Raw genomic sequence first — 19851 nt, 5'->3', positions numbered from 1 at the left:
TACTTGCGTGCTGTTTTTCCTTTACATTTTCCCTGTTTATTGCATTTTCCTATTGCTTATTGAACATTTCTGAGTTTAATAAAGAAGTTCAGCCACACCGATTCACGGTGGGCCATTATTTTCTCTCCTCCTCCAACATGGACTGCATCAAGAAGAATGGACAAGGAGCCCGTGGAATTTTACCTACTCCCAGTATGTCTCCTAATCTGCAAAGGCAAAGGACGATACCTACTTGCTTTCTCTGCACCAAAAGGGGGCACATCAAAGCAAATTGCTGGTATAACCCGCAAAATCGAGAGAAACGATTGGAGACAAGAAAGAAAACAAATACATTGAAGAATACTGGGGAAGTCAAGCAACTATTGTTATCTGCCTTGGCTGAATTGAACATCAAATAGAATGATCACGGTACTTGGTATGTTGATTCTGGTGCAACCACCCATGTTACTAGTGATGCTGGTAAGCTCCTAAATCTTGCTCCTTATGTTGGTAGAAATAGTATTGTCACTGGAGATGGGTCTCATCACCATATTTCGCACATTGGAAATTCTGTTATTCCTATGTCCAACTTTTCTCTTGCTCTTTCAAATGTCATTCATGCTCCTAATATCAAGAAAAATATTGTTTCAGTCTCTAAATTTTTCGATGACATTAATGCTTCAGTCGAGTTTACCCCTTTTTCTGTTCATGTTAAGGACCTTCACACGAGGGAAACGTTCGCTGAAGGAAAACAACAAGGGAATATGTACGTGTTCCAAGAGAATCCTTCCTCTCGTGTTCAACCTGTTGATTTCATCTTGAAGCTCACTTCATCATCATCAACTTCTCCTGAGAGTGTTTTTAATCTTTCTGAATGTATTGAGCCGAATCTTTGGCATGGTCGTCTGGGTCATTGTAATAGTCGTTTTATTGATAAGCTTGTTTCAAGCAGTCTTATTCCCAAGTCAAGTTTGAATTTAAATGTCGATAATAAAAAATGTTCCAGTTGTCTTCAGTGTAAGAGTCATGTTCTTCCATTTCATTCCATTAATAAAAGAGCTTCAAGACCATTTGAAATTATATGTTCTGATGTTTGGGGTCCCGCTCCAGTTTCTTCCACGTCTGGCACTAGATATTATCTTATTTTTGTTGATAGCTATTCTCGATATACATGGATTTTCTTCATGAAAAGTAAATCTGAAACCTTCAAATTGTTTCAGAATTTTCATACCTTTGTTCAAAATAAATTCTCTGAGAATATTACGTGTTTCCAATGTGATGGAGGGGGTGAGTTCTCTTCAAATGACTTTATTAATTTCCTTCAGACAAATGGAATAAGTAGGCAGGTGTCTTGCCCTCATACACCTCAACAGAATGGGATTGCTGAACGGAAACATCGCCATATTGTTGAAAGTGCAATGAGCATGATGCATGATAGTAATCTTCCAGTTACCTTGTGGGCAGAGGCCTTTCATACAACAGTCTATGTCATAAATCGATTGCCCATGAATATCTTGGAAAACAAATCACCCTATTTTTCTTTGCATTGTGTGCATCCAAATTATCACGATTTGCGTGTATTTGGGTGTGTATGTTATGTTCATGTTGACAGTTCAATGCGACACAAGTTTCAGGCAGATTTATGGGATATGCTGATGATTACAAAGGATATAGATGCTATGATCCCGTGAGCAAACACATCAAGATATCCAGAAATGTTGTGTTTGATGAATCCAATTTTGGTCATAATGTAGTCACTCCTGAAATTGAAACTTACCACCCTTGGCTCAACTCAGATCTCTTTTCTAGTATTGATGGTGTTTGCTCTACAGACTGTAATCGAAGAGATGAGGCAAACGTGTCTACTGCTGTGCAAAGAACTCAGGAAAGTGTGATCTCTGAATCATCATTGGCTCCCGAAAGGTATAAAGGCATTGTTTACTCTCGACGTGAGAAGGAGATCTTCCCCAACCCTAATCAGGAGCTGAATTCTCCTTCTGCTTTCATTAAATCACCTGTACACAGAAGGTCTACCCGAACTCGACATCCTATTGATAGGTGGGTTAGTTATGAGAATTTCACAATGGTTTTTCAACTTTTCTTAACCGCCTTGGGCAAAGAAGATCAACCCACCACGTTTTATCAAGCAGTAAATTCTAAAAAATGGATTGAAGCTATGAACGAAGAAATGGAGGCTCTTCATGAGTGTGACACTTGGGATATAGTTCCCAGACCACACAATCGAAATGTGGTTGGTTCAAAGTGGGTGTATAAGATAAAATATAAGCCGGATGGTACTATCGGGCGATACAAGGCTCGACTGGTTGCCAAAGGCTTCACACAGGAGCCAGGAGAAGACTATGATGAGACCTTCAGTCCAGTCATGAAAATGAGTACTATCCGCATTATATTGTCATTGGCTATTGAGCACCAATGGACTCTTAGTCAACTGGATGTAAAAAATGCCTTTCTCCATGGAACTCTGAAGGAGGAAGTATATATGGAGTAACCTACTGGATATGCTGAAGGGAACTCCAAAGAATACGTGTGCAAATTAAAGAGAGCTATATATGGTTTGAAACAAGCATCTCGATCTTGGTTTGATAGTTTCTCTCTTGAAATAGAAAAATATGGTTTTAGTCGGTCTCTTCTTGACCATTCTCTTTTCATATTCAAATGTGCAAATATAGTTATCCTGTTATTGATATATGTTGATGACATTATCATTACAAGTAACTCTAATGAACATATTGAACAAGTCAAAGAACTTTTGAACCACAGATTTAAGATGAAAGATCTTGGTAAACTGCGATATTTTCTTAGAGTAGAAGTTGATAGGAATCCTGAAGGTATGACACTTACTCAACATAAGTATACTATTGATGTTCTTAGCAAGGCAGGTATGACAGACTGCAAGCCCCTAAGCACACCCAGTGTACTTCATCAGAAACTAAGTTCTCAAGATGGAGATTTGTATGAGGACCCTACAGGATATCGCAGGGTAGTCAGAATGCTTCAGTATCTTACCTTCACTCGACCTGACATTGTCTATTCGGTCAATCAGGTATCCCAGTTAATGCATGAACCACATATTGGACATATGGAAGCTGTTAAACGCATCCTTCGATATTTGAAGGGAACTATTGGCGATGGTCTTATATACAGAAAGAGTATGCATGACCATCACATGCATGAACTTCTTACTTACACAGATGCAGATTGGGCAGGAGATCCAGATGAGCGTAGATCAGTCTCAAGATGCTGTGTTTTCATTGGCCTAAATCTTGTCTCTTGGAGCAGTAGAAAACAAAAGGCCATTGCCAGGTCGAGCACAGAAGCTGAATACAGATCAATGGCAGCTGCTACAACCGAAGTGACTTAGATCAGACACCTGTTGACAGAAGTAGGAGAATCGATTTCTAAAAGCATTCTCTTGTGTGACAATCAAAGTGCTATCAACATGTCATTCAATCCCATCTATCACAGTCGTGCCAAGCATATTGAAATTGATAAGCATTTTGTAAGACAGAAGGTCGAAGAGAAGGAAATTGAACCAGAATACGTTCAGACTGCTGATCAAGTTGCTGACTTGTTTACAAAAGGACTTATCAAAAACAAATTTTGGATGTTAAAAGGCAAGTTGTTCATGGTTCAAAACCATGTCCAACTTGAGGGAGGGTGAAAAGATTTTCACGACTGGATCCAGACCCAATCTGGTTTTAAGTTGTATTTAAACACATGCTCATTAATGGCATGTTGTAAATTCTATACTTTGTGTAAAGGGTGTTTTTGTACCCTAATAAAATGTACGTGTGTATATCTAATACAAAATACAGCAGACCCTAAGTGTGTGGGGTTTTTCTGCAGCCATCGATATCTCTCTCCCTCTTTGCTTCTCTTTCTTCTATGCTGAAGGTGGGATACCATTTCTAACATTGGTTCAAGAACAGAAAACATAGACATATATAACTATCAACCCACTGCGAACCCTGTTCAAGAACGCAGAAACACAGACATATATATATATATATATATATATATATATATATATATATATCCGTGCTGCATATCCTGTTCAATAACAGAAAAACACAGACCTATATATATACATATAGCCCTCGAATTTCTGAAAAACCAATGACCTGCCTATGCAATCCCAATAAAACAGCATGCATGAACAGATTTAATAAGCATTATGTATGTGCAGATCTACTAACCATGAGCAAATCTAATAACTATAATGCATGAACAGTTTTAACACTATCATACATGAGCAGAACTAACTACATGCATATACTAACACACATCGTCCTGCTGACATACCTAATGCAGCACCAGCATAACCACACACACATGTTCTAAAATTATTCCTGATCAACACCGACAACAAACACAGTCCAGAAAACTAGGTATAAATTATTCCTGATCAGCAGTGACAACGAACATTCCAGAAAACTAGGTATAAATTATTCCTGATCAGCACTGACAACAAATAGTCCAGAAAAGTAGGTATACCGAACTGTTTTCCTCAGTCCTAGTACTTAATTTCCGGACCATAAACCAATCAGGATTCCCGTTCTCTGAACTGGAAAAGGAATCGATTCTTTTGAAAACAGTTATGCTGATTCACAGGTAACGATTTGAACTACATGATGAAAAGAAATTTAGTTTATGATCACAAGCAATGTGAACCCAGTCCAAGCAACATGCAGGCCATTATATAGATATACACAATTTAAATCCTAAACAGATTTAATATCTATAAACCCAACGTGAAACAAGTCCAAAAACATGCAGACCCAAATTTAAAACCAACAAATTTAATTAAAATTTCAGCAAGAGTTTCTAAAAGGGTTTAGATCTTTTTATGTTTACAAAACCCACATAAGAAAGCTTTTATCTTGCTCAGTAAAGACAACAAAGGTATAAAAGAAAGAGAGTGTGCGTAAATTCACAGATTTAACTCTCTTCTTAAACCCATATTTGATTCAAACCACGAAAAATTCTTCCACTTATCGGAATAGAGAGAGAATCCTGTACCTTAACTATTTCGTGAAGAAAAGGAGGAAGAAGCACACGTTGGAGGAGGTGACGTCTCTCTCTCTCTCTTGCTTTACCCTCTCTCTCAAAATACGTTGATGTGTTTTAGAGAGAGGCTCACGCCTCTTTTATAAAAGTACTAGGACTCCTCTCTCTAGAGGGGACGTCCTTTTCAGAAATAGAAAGAGTTCTATTTCCTTAAGGAAATAGTGATTCTTTCTATTCCAATATATATCTAGTATATATAGATATATACTTATATAGATTTTAGCCCAATAGGTCCAAGATCCATGTTAGAATCCAATAACGTCTGCCACTTATCCATTCCACTATTATTGGATATTGGATCCTGACCCAAAGGGTCCAAGATCCATATTCGGATCTATCCTACCTCATATGGATCTTGGATATTCACCCAAAGGGGTCTAAGATCCATATCCGGATTCATATCTCGTTAACCCTATATATAATATATAATAATAAAAAAATATATATTTAGTTAATAAAGATATCATTTATTAAAAATTTAAATTAAACAAAAATTCATGCAATATTACATCTCTACCCCCTTACAAGAATTTTGACCACTAAATTATAACGTATCAAATAAGTGTGGGTAATGTTTGCGCATATCGGTCTCAGGCTCCCAGGTGTACTTGTCTAGTCTGTGATATTGCCACCGCACTTTCACGAACGAAATTGTCCTACTCCGAAGTATTCGCTCTTGGCGATACACAATCTCCACTGGTTTTTCTTCTGTCCTCAAGTTCGATTATACTTCGACTGCTTCATACTGGATAACATGTGAGGGGTCTGATACATATTTCCTCAACATCAAAATGTAGAAAACATTGTGGATCTGAGAAAACTAAGGTGGAAGTGACACTCGATACGCTGACTTACTAACTCGCTCAAGGATCTCAAAAGGTTCCACGTACCGAGGGCTAAGCTTCTCCTTTTTTCCAAACCTGAAAACACTCTTCGTCGGCGATATCCGAACAAACACGTGCTCACCCACTGCAAAACTGAGCTCTTTATGCTGTTGATTGGCATAGCTCTTCTGTCGGCTCTGTGCAATAATCAACCTCTGGTGAATCATCCGCACCTGATCTGAACAGTGCTAGATCGCCTTTGAATACTCCACCGCTCTAACACCAACTTCATCCCAATACGCCGAGGATTTGCAAGGTTTACTATATAGAGCTTCATATGGGGCCATACCAATACTTACATGGTAACTGTTGTTGTACGAGAACTCTGCAAGCTTCACATACCTATCACACTCCCCTGCCCAATCCAATACGCATGCTCTAAGCATATCCTCAGGCGTCTGTATTGTGCGCTCTGTCTGCCCATCAGTTTGTGGGTGAAATGCCGTGCTGAACTTCAACGTGGTACCAAGGGTCTTCTGCAATATATATATATATATATATATACCTGCGAACCTTGTTCAAGAATAGAAAAACACCGACATATATATATACCTGTTGCGAACTCTGTTCAATAACAAAAAAAACACAAACATATATATATATATATATATATATATATATATATATATATATATATATTGTAAGCAAAACTTAAGCACAACAATAAATCATAAAGAAACTTAATCCTTTTAGGTTTATCAAACCCAGATCAAACAAGGAACGATCAAAGAATCATGATTCAGAAATCAAAATATGTGCATAAAACACAGATTTGATTCTCTTGTTACCCATGCATGATTTGAGCCATGTTAAACCCCTCGACCTATCAGAAAAAAAGAATAACCCGTATCTTGTTTTCTTGCTGCTTAAAAGAAACTGAATCTGGGAAAGGAGAACACGTTGGAGGAGGTGATGCCCCTCTCTCTTTTTTCTCTCTCTTTCAACTTCCTATACAGCTCTCTCTCTCTCTCTCTCAAAACATGTGTTTCGAGAGAGAGGCTCACGCCTCTTATAAAAGAGCTAGGACTTCTCTCTCTAGAGGGGACGTCCTTGTTTCTTTTCTTTAATTTTTTTGGAAATAGAAGGTATTCTATTTCCTTAAGGAAATAGAAACCCTCTTCTAACCAAACTCTCTCTCTATATAATGTATATATATATATTATTTTACTATTTTTATTACCTATTTATCCTAACCCATATTGATCTTGAATCTCTGCCCAATGGGTCCAAGATCCAATATTAAGATCTATATCTCGTTAACCATGTATATATATTATATATTAAATCAATTTAATATATATATATTTATTTATTTAATAAAATAACTTATTAAATTTTAAATTAAGTAAAAATTTATGAGATACTACATCACTACCCCCTTAAAAGAATTTTGTCCACGAAATTATAATGTACTGAATAAGTGTAGGTAATGTTTGCTCATATCGGTCTCAAGCTCTCAGGCGCACTCATCCAGTCTGTGATGTTGCCACCACACTTTTCACAAACAAAATCGTCCTACTCCTAAATATTCGCTCCTGTCGATCCACAATCTCCACCAGTCTCTCTTCCGTCGTCAAGTTCGGTTGCACCTCGACTTCCTCATACTGGATAACATGTGAGGGGTCTAGTAGATACTTTTTCAACATCGAAACATGCAAAATATTGTGGATTTAGGAAAACTAAGGCAGAAGTATCACTCGATACGCTGACTCACCAACTCGCTCAAGGATTTCAAAAGGTCCCACATACCGATGACTAAGCTTCTCTTTTTTTTCGAACCTGAAAACACTCTTCGTCAACGATATCCGAACAAACACGTGCTCGTCCACTGCAAAATTGAGCTCCCTATGCCGCTGATCGGCGTAGCTCTTCTGTCAGCTATGTGCAATAATCAACCGTTGGCTAATCATCGACACCTGTTCTGAATAGTGCTGGATCTCCTTTAGAGACTCTACCGCTCTAGCGTCAACCTCATCCCAACAAACCAATTTGCAAGATCTACCATATAGAGTTTTATACGGGGCCATACTAATACTAGCATGATAGCTGTTGTTGTATAAAAACTATGCAAGCTTTACATACTTATCCCAGTCTCTTGCCCAATCCAACGCTCATGCTTTCAGCATGTCATCAAGAGTCTAGATCGTACGCTCTGTCTGTCCATCGGTCTGCGGATGTAAAGCTGTACTAAACTTTAGCTTGATACCCAAAACTTTATATAATTGGCGCAAGAAACGAGATGCAAAGCGATGATCTCGATCCGACACGATCGAAAGTGATACCTTATGTAGTCTGACGATCTCATCTATTTACAGGTCTCTAAGCTCTGACTCACCTTGATCAGCAAAAAATGCACGCTTTTCGTCAGTTTGTCCACTATCACACATATGACATCATGTTGATGACGGGTCCTCGGTAAACCCATGATGAAGTCCATCGATATGTTGTTCCACTTCCACTCGAGAATATTCAAAGACTGTAGCAGTCCACCAGGCCATTGGTCCTCGATCTTAACTTGCTGACAATACATCGAGACACAAATTCTGCAACGTCCCGTTTCATCCCATTCCAACAATATGTTTGCTGTAAGTACTTGAACATCTTGGTGCTACCAAGATGAACGAAATACTTCGACCTCTGGGCCTCACTCATCAACTTCTCCCGAAGAGCCTTCAAAATCCACCATCTCTTCCCCGAACATAATGGTCCCGTCCTCACGATGAAACTACACATTTGGCTTCTGAGCACTCTCGTATAACTTCTCGAAGTTCGGATTAGCTGATTGTAACTCCTCAATGCGATCAATGATATCGGGTCACACTCTCATCCCTGCACAATGGATGTGTCTGGCTTCGTCTGCAAACAACTGCCACCTGATAAATTTCTCAAGCAGATTCTAACTCTGACTAATCAAATTAGCTGTCGAAACCGATGTCTTCCTACTCAGTGCATCAACCACCACATTCACTTTACTTGGGTGGTAAGCGATAGTCAATTCAGTCCTTGAGGAACTCTAGCCACATGCGCTGTCTCAAGTTTAGATCTTTTTGCAAGAAAATATACTTGAGTTTCTTGTGGTTAGACAGAAGCTCAAACTGCTCCAAGCCGTGCGTCAGGTAGTTCTTCTCGTGCATCTTCAGCTGTCAAGAAGTATAAACGATAACCTTTCCGTGCTACATCAAGATACAATCCAATCCGGTTTTCGAGGCATCACTATACACCACGAACCTTCCTGATCCTGAAGGTAAAGTCAAAACTGGAGCTGGGGTCAACCTCTTCTTCAGCTCTTGGAAACTCTCCTCGCAACGTGGTGTTTAAACAAACTTCACCCCTTTCTGCAGTAGCCTCGTAATCGGGGCAACTATATGAGAGAAGTTCTGGATGAATCGACGATAATACCCTGCTAATTCGTGGGGTGTTTCCGTGACAACACAAACAACGGGGCCTACCGTGACAACACAAACGGCCGTTTCCACAGAAAACCCTCGACAAGCGTGCCAAAATACACGCTTGAGGTGGGTTTTTCGTGGAAACGACTCCTGGGGGGGGGGGGGAGGGTTGTATTCTGTTTCCTTGGCAAGGGTTTCCATGGAAAGGGGTGCTGCGACACCCCCTTCCGTGACATGCAAACGCCCCCTTCCTTAAGACTATGCTGTTACAACAAGAGTCGGGGAGGGGGAGTTAGGGAGAAGGAGTGGTCGGAGTTTGGTGTGATTGTGCCTTAAAGCCCCCCAACCCCTCAAAACCCATTTTTTTAAAAATGACCAAAATAAACTCAGTCAATGTTGACTGAGTCTATTTTGGTTAAGTATAACTGTAATTTGACCGCACCCGGTGTGGCAAATTTCACATACTGCCGCACCTGCACCTGCACCTGCGTCGCATCGACACGGGTGCGGCGACCCTTTTAAAGAGTCCCTGTGACATAGTTGTGACTATTCCAAGAAGACTTTAGTGTGCCAGACCCAAAAACCTCTACGCACATAAACAAAGGATTGTAAACTCTTCCTCTTCAAATACTTAGAAATCATAAAACAGGTCTGTAACATAGCTTTGACATTATGTATCCACCGTTTTGTTCTTTTTATTTGATCAACAAATTGATGACTAGTAAAATTTATACAGTTTTACTTTTGGTGTAATGAATGAATATTTTGACACAGGTTCATGAAGGTCGAAACCATGAAGTTCGTGATCTTGTAAAAAACGCCGGACTAAATGTAAGCCTTGCATGGATTATCTATTTCTTATAGTGGCTTTCCTTTCTTTTTCTTTTGGTGATATTTCTGGTTATATTCATGCTTACATGGATTGCCTAATTCTTATCAGTGGATGGTGGAACCAATCTTGAACACAAGCATGATCTTCAACTGATTTACACTTTAGAGTAGATGGTGTCTTTCCAATTTGAGGTCATTTGTCTATTTCTTGATTTGTTGGTAAGGTTATGGAGTCATGGATGCTTTTTGTTCACTAGCATTGCTGATAAATAAGGAGTTTATAAAATAAGCAAAAGTTTTAAATATTGTAAATAGTTATTATCCTTCCTTGCATTGGATGGAAATTTGGTAGATCCAAATTATGATGCACTTCTATGTATATTGTTCACTATTTTTTCAATGCAGCAAGTACCCATTGATGAAAAACTCATGTTAGAGCCATTTGGTTGTGGGGTAGTTTGATGTGCTCATGTATTGTTGAATAGTGGAATATGATTGTATAATATGTATTACTAGTTTTGCTGCTTCCTTCTCTAATTGTACATAGAATTGTTTGAGGGCATTTTTGTATTTTCATGATATTTTACCTTTAATATCATTTTTCCATTTTACAGCGTTAATATCATGATATTTTCAAAATATCGGCGATATATGTGACTGATATATATATATATATATATATATATATATATGTATGTGTGTGTGGCAAAACTATAGGCATTAAGCTAAATTTGGGCAGGTTAAGACTTGACTTATGCAAACTTGTTTACATAACTAAGAAAAGCGTAAGTTGAGATTTATTGCCAAGCTAAGCTCTAAGCAAATCCCATGAACCAATTTGATTTGGGTTTGGATTAAGTTTCGGTATAGGTAAAATATACAGCCACATGGGTTAATGAACTTGGTATGTTCTCTAGCAACTACTAGAGGATTTTAGCATGTGTTATCTCAACAATGCCATCTAAAATAATTATAAAATCTCATTGACTTCATTCTTCTTGTAAACATTGACCAATGCATTGAGCAGTTTTTACAGGACTAACAATTACACATGTAAAAAGCATTACATAAAATTAAACCCTATTTCACAATAGAAAAAATATTAAATTATTTCATTCAGTCCCATCAACCATTGAGAATTGTAAGATATGTCGATATGAACTAGCATTTGATTAAGGAAAGCAAGATGATCTAATAGCCAAATCATTGTCTCAGAGGATTTTGTCATATGATAGGAACCTGGAAAGAGGGGTTGAACACCTTCAAGCACCAACAAATCATCCACCAACAAGCGCAATATACACAAACACAAGTGTCACCAAGGACACAATCACAAGCGCTATGAAGAGCACAATCACAAGTGCTATGAAGAGCACAGTCACAAGTGCCACTAAGGTTAAATAATGTCTTTATTTGAAGAACAAGTATGCAGTAAACATACTTTTACAAGGGAGATTGACCCCTATTTATATACATAAGTGGGAGAGAGGAGAGCCAAGAGAGAGCTTAAGAGAGGGGACAAGGCTCCAATGGCTAGATGGCTGAAAATCCAGCCATTGGGCCTCCAAGTCAACAAGGTTGACTTGATCCAACCTCCCATATATATATGTATATATATAATATGTATATATATAAAATATATACATACATATATTTTTATATACATACGTATACTATACATATGTGTACAATTTAACATTCCCTCAAACCTTAAACTTACGACACTATGACCGAAAGTTTGCCTAAGAGGAAATGGAATCTAGGAGCAGAGAGAGGTTTGGTAAAGAAATTTGTCAACTGGTATTCAGATGTGAAATATGACAATTCGATGACTCCGTGAAGTTATTCTTCTTGAACATAGTGACAGTCTATCTCAATGTGCTTTGTTTTTTCGTGAAAAATGTTGTTGTTGGCAATGTAGATAGAGCTTTTGTTGTCGCAACACATTTTTAATGCTCATAGAATTTTGATCCCCATATCAGCCAACAATCTTCTCAGCTACATCGTCTCTATTGTGGTTGTAACCATGACTTGATACTCAGCTTCAGTTGAGGAGAGGAAAACCTTTTGCTTTTTGCATCTCTATGAGATTAATGAATCACATATGAAAACACAAAAACGTGTAGTTGAGTGTCGGTTATTAGGATCACTTTCCCAATCTGCATCAATATATTCAAGCAAATCCAGTATAGACGAGGAAGACATAAATAATCCTCTAGAAACTGAATTTCTTAGATATCTAATAATACGTAAAACAACTCCCATATGAACAAATATAGGACCGTGCTGAAACTGACTAGCTGTGTATAATGTGTGCTATATCAGGTCTGATAATAGTTAAGAAAGTGGTCCGATAAGCTGTCGATAAGGAGTTGGATCATCCAAAGGCTCTCCATCATCAATCTTCATTTTGACATTTGTTACTTCAGGAGTGTCAACCTTTTTGTCATCTGATATTCCAGACCTGAGAATAATATCGGAAGCAAACTTAGATTGAGACAATAAATACCTTATAGGAGAATAATGTAACAACTCCAACTTATCATCGAAAAAAAGTAATTTTTTTTTCTTAAAACAATTATAGAAACAAAACCCAAGGATCCGAGGTCTCATAGATTTAATATATACCAAACCACAATAGCTAGTGCATTGAATCAACAAAGAAATAATTACTTTATTAATCAATTGAATATTATCAAATAAATGAATATCAAGTAAGCTGAAACAAAAAATCATTTATATCAAGGAGCCACTCTGTCAAGAACCCAAGACATGTCACATAAGCTCGCAATTTCTATATAGCAAGTCATCTCATCACTATGTACCCAGTTCTGTAAAACAATTTTGAACACAAGTAAGAAACAAAGTCCTTTGTACGAATTCCTCTAAAAATCCTAACAAAAAAGGAAATAACATAAACCAAATTCATGCATAATTTCAAAGGAATATCATAACAACAATTTTCATAGTCAACTTACCATTCAAGCATTTAAACAGGTATTATGCAACAACAAATATCATGCGAAACAGAAAAAGCATGAATGCATGAACTAATGCAGAACAATAAATATGCACGATTCAATGGACATGCATGAATAACTTATTAAATTATTTATCAGAGTTGCTTTTGTATGCATGTTCCTATTAAATGCACACAATTTTAGTTTTTACTTTTCCTTAAACCTGCGAATATTCAAAACAGGCACAAGTTCCCGAAGTTCAAGTTAGGTTCCCCGTTGTAGCTTAACACACAGTTTGTATTTTATTACTGGCTTCCACACATGTTCTTCGACTGATATCAGAAATCCTCACATTCCATCGAAACATTAAGAATCCTCACCTAATGCCGGAACATCAATGAAAATCCTCAACCATTGACGCTATTTTTTTGCTATACCAATACCTACAACTGAGTCAACAACACCCCCAGGCAAAGTTGCTGAATCTTCCTAAAATTGTGGTCGGGAGGTGAACCACCATATCGGGTTCAGGGGCACAATCACACACGAAGTTTTAGTATTCTCACAGTTTTCCCAAAACTGCTATTCAAGATTCTCACACTGTGAAAGAGACATCAAGGACGAGATTAATTACACTGTTTGGTATCTTTTACCTTTTTAAACAATTTTAAGTTCTTTACACAAGAATCGTTTTGCAAATCCATATTCAAAATCAATTTCGGGTCCTGGCCCACCATATTTTAACAGTGAAATTAATTTTAAAAAACAAAAATTTTCAGAAGTAAATTTTGCAATGCATATATAGAATCTGTCACATGGGTGCGAGTGCGGGGATTCGACACTTCCAAAAAACCCGGGTGCGGGGGTGCGACAGGGACAAAAATGTAAATCTATCTATCTATCTATCTATCTATATATATATATATATATATATATATAGAGAGAGAGAGAGAGAGAGAGAGAGAGAGAGAGAGAGAGAGAGAGAGAGAGAGAGAGAAGGGGGTCGGGGGTTCCCCCGATGTGGGTCGGGGTTTAGTTTTTTTGCTGGTGTGTTTGTTTGAAGACTTCTTACCCACGTTCTGCTTGTTGTGTACTTTAGCTCAACGAGACAAAATTGATGAACCGAAAAGATTGGCAATCTGATCGACCCAGCCTGCTGCGTTCTACTGACTGTCATGATTCAATCATGTCTGAAACTCCCTGGTCTTCACGAAAAAAAATATAAGCGAAAGGTTTGACGTGGTTTGTTGGAGAGAGTCTTCACGAGGCCTATGACGCCACTGCCTAGGGTTCTTCAAATTTCATTTTATATACAGTTGCACACATATGACAACTAAAAGAAATTTATTGGATTTGACATGTGGAAAAGAGAGGTCTACACAAAGCTACGGCAAGAGCACCCATCTCTTCAGGAGAAAAGTGAATACTAATAGCCACCAAGGCTCTACTCTACCACCACCATTATCATTTATTATGGAGAGAGAAAATCCTTGATGAAAAAGGATTTGGTTGGTTGAAGCATAAAGACTTCAAAAGGCTCTTGAATTTTGGTTTTAATTTTTGAGGAAGATGGATCATCATTTCCAAGTTAACAGTATGTTTTCCAACGTTGTGAATTAATTGTTTGGAGGCAGGAACAACATGGGATGCCAACAAAGCTCGTCATATGTTGTGGACACAAGTGCCTCTTTATAAAACAAGAGCAGCAGCATCAAGCAGCTGTCCAGAATTTTTTTTTTAAATTCTGCAGCCCATTTCGTAGGGCAATTTTTTTTTAAAAAAAAATCCAAACAAAAATGGGCCGAAATGACCCTGGGTGCGGTCAACACACCCAGGATCGGGTTGACCGCACCCGCACCCGCGTCGACGCGGGTGCGACACCCTGCTAGCCGAATCCCTGTGACATAGTATAGAATCAACAACATTGGAGAAACACATGCTCCTGGGCTACATGCTCTGCAGTGATTCACATCTGACCACAAAAGCATCTAAAAATAATTTATGCATCTTCTTGCAAAATTTTAGTGAACATGCAACACATACCTTGTTTTCAAAACATGTTCATAATGCACATTCAATCGCACAACATGAATGCACATAAGGCCAATTGAATACGCATGCAAACACATGCTTGCGATACATATTATCATGATCCAGTTTATGCATAAACACCTAGTCATGCACATGATCATATTTATGCAAACATCAAAATAACTTTAGAATTTCCATACGTATGACATGCACATTTGCAATATAGTATTTGAATATATAAACATGCACAATCAAACCACATCCGATATGTCCCTGCAGTCCTTATGATTGCAGGTTCGAATATAGCTACACTGTTCAGAAAAATAACATACAATACACTGCCAGTCTGATCAATTTGCAAACATCCAAACCTGCGCAATAGTATGACCAGATTGCATATGTTCAACCCATCGACAATCTGATCAAATTGCCCAAACTCAAATCATGGCCAATCTGATTAGAATTCATGTGCCAAAAACCATGGCAATCTGATTGGATTGCATAAGAGCCGAAAAGGGGAAAATCTGGTCCAGATTTAATTGGACCGTGCACCAACCGACAAGCTTGAATTTTGCTGCATCGCATGCACAACATGCTGTCACTGGGCAGTGACTTGCTGTCGGCAGCATGTTGCTGTTGCAGAAACACACAACAATATGTTGTGGACAACAGGTCGGTGTTGCACAAAATATACGCAACACTATACTGCTCAATAACAGTCCAGATCTGTAACAAAAAATATCAGAATTGCGGACAACCAAACATGAATATAATTTCCATCCGATGACAACCCTCATAAAAATATATGTACAACATATTTTCAGCATTTATTAAAGTTCATATGGCAACATCGAGAACAGTTTGACGTCAGTCAACATGACAGCATAAAAAAAAACAGTTCCAACATAGTGTTGACAACAATCAACATAACAACACCCCAAACTGTTTTGATTGCAAATCCATATGACAACATCAAACAATTATGATATCAAACATAACATCATTAAAAGAGGGCATAATCAGCCTGCTAATAGCCCTCGCAGAAGTCAGGTTTATGAAATCAGTCAACAATAACATGTTAATGAAATAAGTTCTAACAACCGTCATAAGCAGATTTTTCAACAACCAACTAATTCAACCTATTCATAATTCTGAAGACAGTCCTCACAAAAGAAAATTCATGTGGTCGAATCAGATTTGATTTGACAAACAATAATATTCATGACAGTCAGCATTAAATTAGATTTGATATTATGAGATCAAGTCTGATATCAGTCAATAATTTAACAAAAAACAAGTTCAATATAAGTCCACATGTGTAGGTAGTTAACAGTCCTCAAAATCGTGTATGGTTAAGTGACAAAATCATATGTTTGATCACAGCCAACCGAATCAGCCTGCGCAAAAAATCAGAAGGGCAATATATATATATATATATAGCAAGGAATGACTACATGCAGAAATAGACATGATTACATATATCTATATTTTCTTTGAACATGAGTGATAAAAACCGGTCTATGCCAAAATCGGTAGGGTCAATTATATATATATATATATATATATATATATATATATATATATATATATATATATATATATATATATATATATATATATATATATATTCAACATAAAAAAGGATTGGATGCAGAAATCCACATGTATGTAAATCCAAGAATTACTTGATGTTAAATGCATGTTTAAACAAGAAAATCATTGGCATGGTTACATCAACCAAGAATATACAAAATCGCGAATCAAGACATAGGTTTAAAACACGTTTTTTAGAATCAGATTTTATTTTTCCATCTAAAATTTTACATTAACCTGATTTAAAACCCTTTCTTCCCGTACGAATCTAGAGATGAACCCGTACCTTAGTTTGGAGGTATAGAACGATAAAAAAAACAAGCAGATGATCAGTGATAAGGATTTCTTCCTCCTCCTCTTCTTCTTCTTCCATTCTTTTTTTTTTCTCTTTCTTTCTTTTCCCTTTTTCCTTCTCTCTCTCCCCCTCTCTCTAGAAAACGAGATCTAGAGAGAGACGAGTTAAACCCTTATATATATATTAGGTCTTCTAGAAAGGGGGTGATGTCCCCTCTAGAGTCCTCCCATATGGGTAGAGTTCTACCATATGTAGAACTCTACCTTCTACCTTCCTTATCCATCTAAATCTTATCTCTTTTATTTTATTTAAATTAATATTCTCAAAGAATATTTCAAGGGGGTTCTGGAAGCCCATATAGGGTAGAGTTCTACCTCGGGTAGAACTCTACCTTATCTTTATTCTATTGTAAAGTTGTTTTTAAACTTTAAATTCAAAGTAGTTTTAAAATTGCCATGGATGGATTTTGGATCCAGATCAAGATCCAAATCCAAATCGATATGGATCCAACCTTGACCAGATCTTAGTCAATATGGATCTTGGACTGGGTCCAGATCCATATCAACTTGGATCAAATGGAGCGGATCCAGTCCGATCCAATCCAGAAAAAGGTAAAAATAAAGGCAGGTCATTTTTGAAAAACGCGATTTTTTGGTCAGCCGTAACCCAAATCCATAAAAAATAAAGTACCAATGTTGTCAGAATTACGAGACGCATCTAGCAGTATACTTACCTGATTTTCGCCTTCGAATTTTGCTTGCATTTAACCTGAATTTTGGCTCGAATTTAAAGGTTAAAAACAATTTTTTTCTCACATAATAATTGACTCAACTAGGTCTTGTCAGTGGGCTCTGGGCCACGCTCAGACCCAACTAACATCATCTATCCTTAAAAATATTTTCCACGATTTGATCATTTTCATTAAATACTTAGTCAAAAATTCAAAGTTTGCAAAATTAAAAATCATGGAAAACACACGATATTGCTTATTTTGCAAATAGGCAACCTCTATTCGTAAAAAATATCTTATAAAACCCAATTCAGTCATTTCAAAACTATTTTTAAGAATATTTTTAATATTATGAACTCCCTATTTATCTCCTCCAGAGATTACCATATTATCCACATAGAGAAGTAAGATGACAATAAGTGCATTGAGATTCTTAACAAACAAAGCCATGCCAGTCAAACAAGATCTAAAGCCAATATTAAGCATAACATCACTAAATTTATCATACAAAGCTTTGGGAGCTTGTTTTAGGCCATACAATGCCTTTTCTAGACGAAGAGCCTTCTTTGAGATATTCTCATACTAGACGGTGCCTCCATGTATACTTTTTCTTCAAGATTGCTATTTAAAAATGCATTTTTAACATCCATTTGATATATAAGCAAATTTTTAATCGAAGTAACTGTAAAGAGGGTTCTAACTGTAGTCATTCGGGCATCAGGTGCAAAAGTTTCTTTATAATCTATACAATATTCTTGTGCATACCTTTTGGCAAGTAGCCTAACTTTGTATCTCTCAAGGATCCCTTAACTCTTGGTTTTTATCTTATATACTCATTTACAACCTATGGGTTTCTTTCCTTGTGGAATATCTTGAATAGTAAATATGAGCATTTTCTAATGCATCTAATTATACTTTCATGGCCTTAACCCATTTTAAGTGATCTTTGGCTTGAGTGTACGAGGAGGGTTCTATATATGAATGCATTAGAGCTATGCATGCTTGATATTTGGACGAAAAGGAGTCATAGGATACAAACTTAGATGGAGGTTGTGGGATTCTAGATGATTTACTAATTTGAAATTTTTTCGAGTGCACATGGAAGTTTTTGATGCCCCCCCCTCCCCCTAGAATATTGTAAGTAAGATTGATCATCATGATATTTTTTATCAAGAGACTCACTATCTCTTGATTCAATGACATTTTCAAAATCATATTCAGTAACATCTTGGTTGAACCCAAGATCAAATAAAAAAGAGTACTCAATTACTTTCTTAGCTTGATCTTTTTCAAAGAAATTTTCTTTTTTAAAACAGTAACATTCCTAGAAATATATAATTTTTCATTTTTAGGATTATAACACTGATATCCTTTTTGGTTATCAATATAGCCAAAGAAGGCACACATAATAGCTCTAGGTGAAAATTTATCATTTTGTTGGTTAATACAAAACATTTGCAACCAAAGGCTTATAATATGACATATTCAGGAGAGATTTTAAAAAGTTTTTCAATAAGAGAAATATTTTGTAAAGAAGAGGATGGCATTCTGTTTATCAGATAAACAAAGGTTAAAACAACTTTTGCCCAAATTTTTTTTGGCATATGACTTGCAATAAATAAGGTCCTTGAAGTTTTAATAATCTGCCTATATTTTCTTTCGGCCAAACCATTTTGTTGTCGTGTGTGACTACAAAATCTTTTATGTGTGATGCCATGGAATGTAAGATAATTTTTAAATTCATTTGAGACAAATTCTCTCCTTGAATCAGTCTGAAATATAAAATTTTTATTTTTAAATCTTTTGTAACTAATTTATGAAAATTTTGAAAATATAAAAAGACTTCTGATTTATGCGAAGTATATCCAAGAATGTCTAGTAAAATTATCTATAAAGATAACATAATATGCATATTCACCTTTAGATAAAACAAGTGCGGGACCCCAAACATCCGAATGCACACGCTCAAGTGCTTTAGATGAAACAAAAGTTCTATCATTAAATGACAATCTCTTCATTTTTCCAAAAACATAGTCTTCGCAAGAGAAATCATTATAATTACAAAATTTTT

General features: G+C 36.8%; 1 protein-coding gene across 1 annotated transcript in view; it reads left to right on the top strand.

The window, feature by feature from the left end:
- Positions 1-19851, top strand: part of LOC149845149 (putative ribosomal large subunit pseudouridine synthase SVR1, chloroplastic) — a 49161-nt gene that overhangs the window by 24933 nt on the left and 4377 nt on the right. Inside the window, exon 9 of the mRNA XM_089995551.1 lies at positions 10115-10171. Coding sequence (XP_089851677.1) covers positions 10115-10171 — 57 coding nt within the window. The remainder of the gene's footprint in view (positions 1-10114; positions 10172-19851) is intronic.

This window comes from Nuphar pumila, chromosome 2, assembly GCF_984573655.1.
Source record: "Nuphar pumila chromosome 2, dmNupPumi1.hap1.1, whole genome shotgun sequence".
In the NCBI taxonomy this organism is placed as follows: Eukaryota; Viridiplantae; Streptophyta; class Magnoliopsida; order Nymphaeales; family Nymphaeaceae; genus Nuphar; species Nuphar pumila.
The sequence above is the reverse complement of the archived record's forward strand: the minus strand, read 5'-3'. Positions and strand labels throughout refer to the sequence as shown.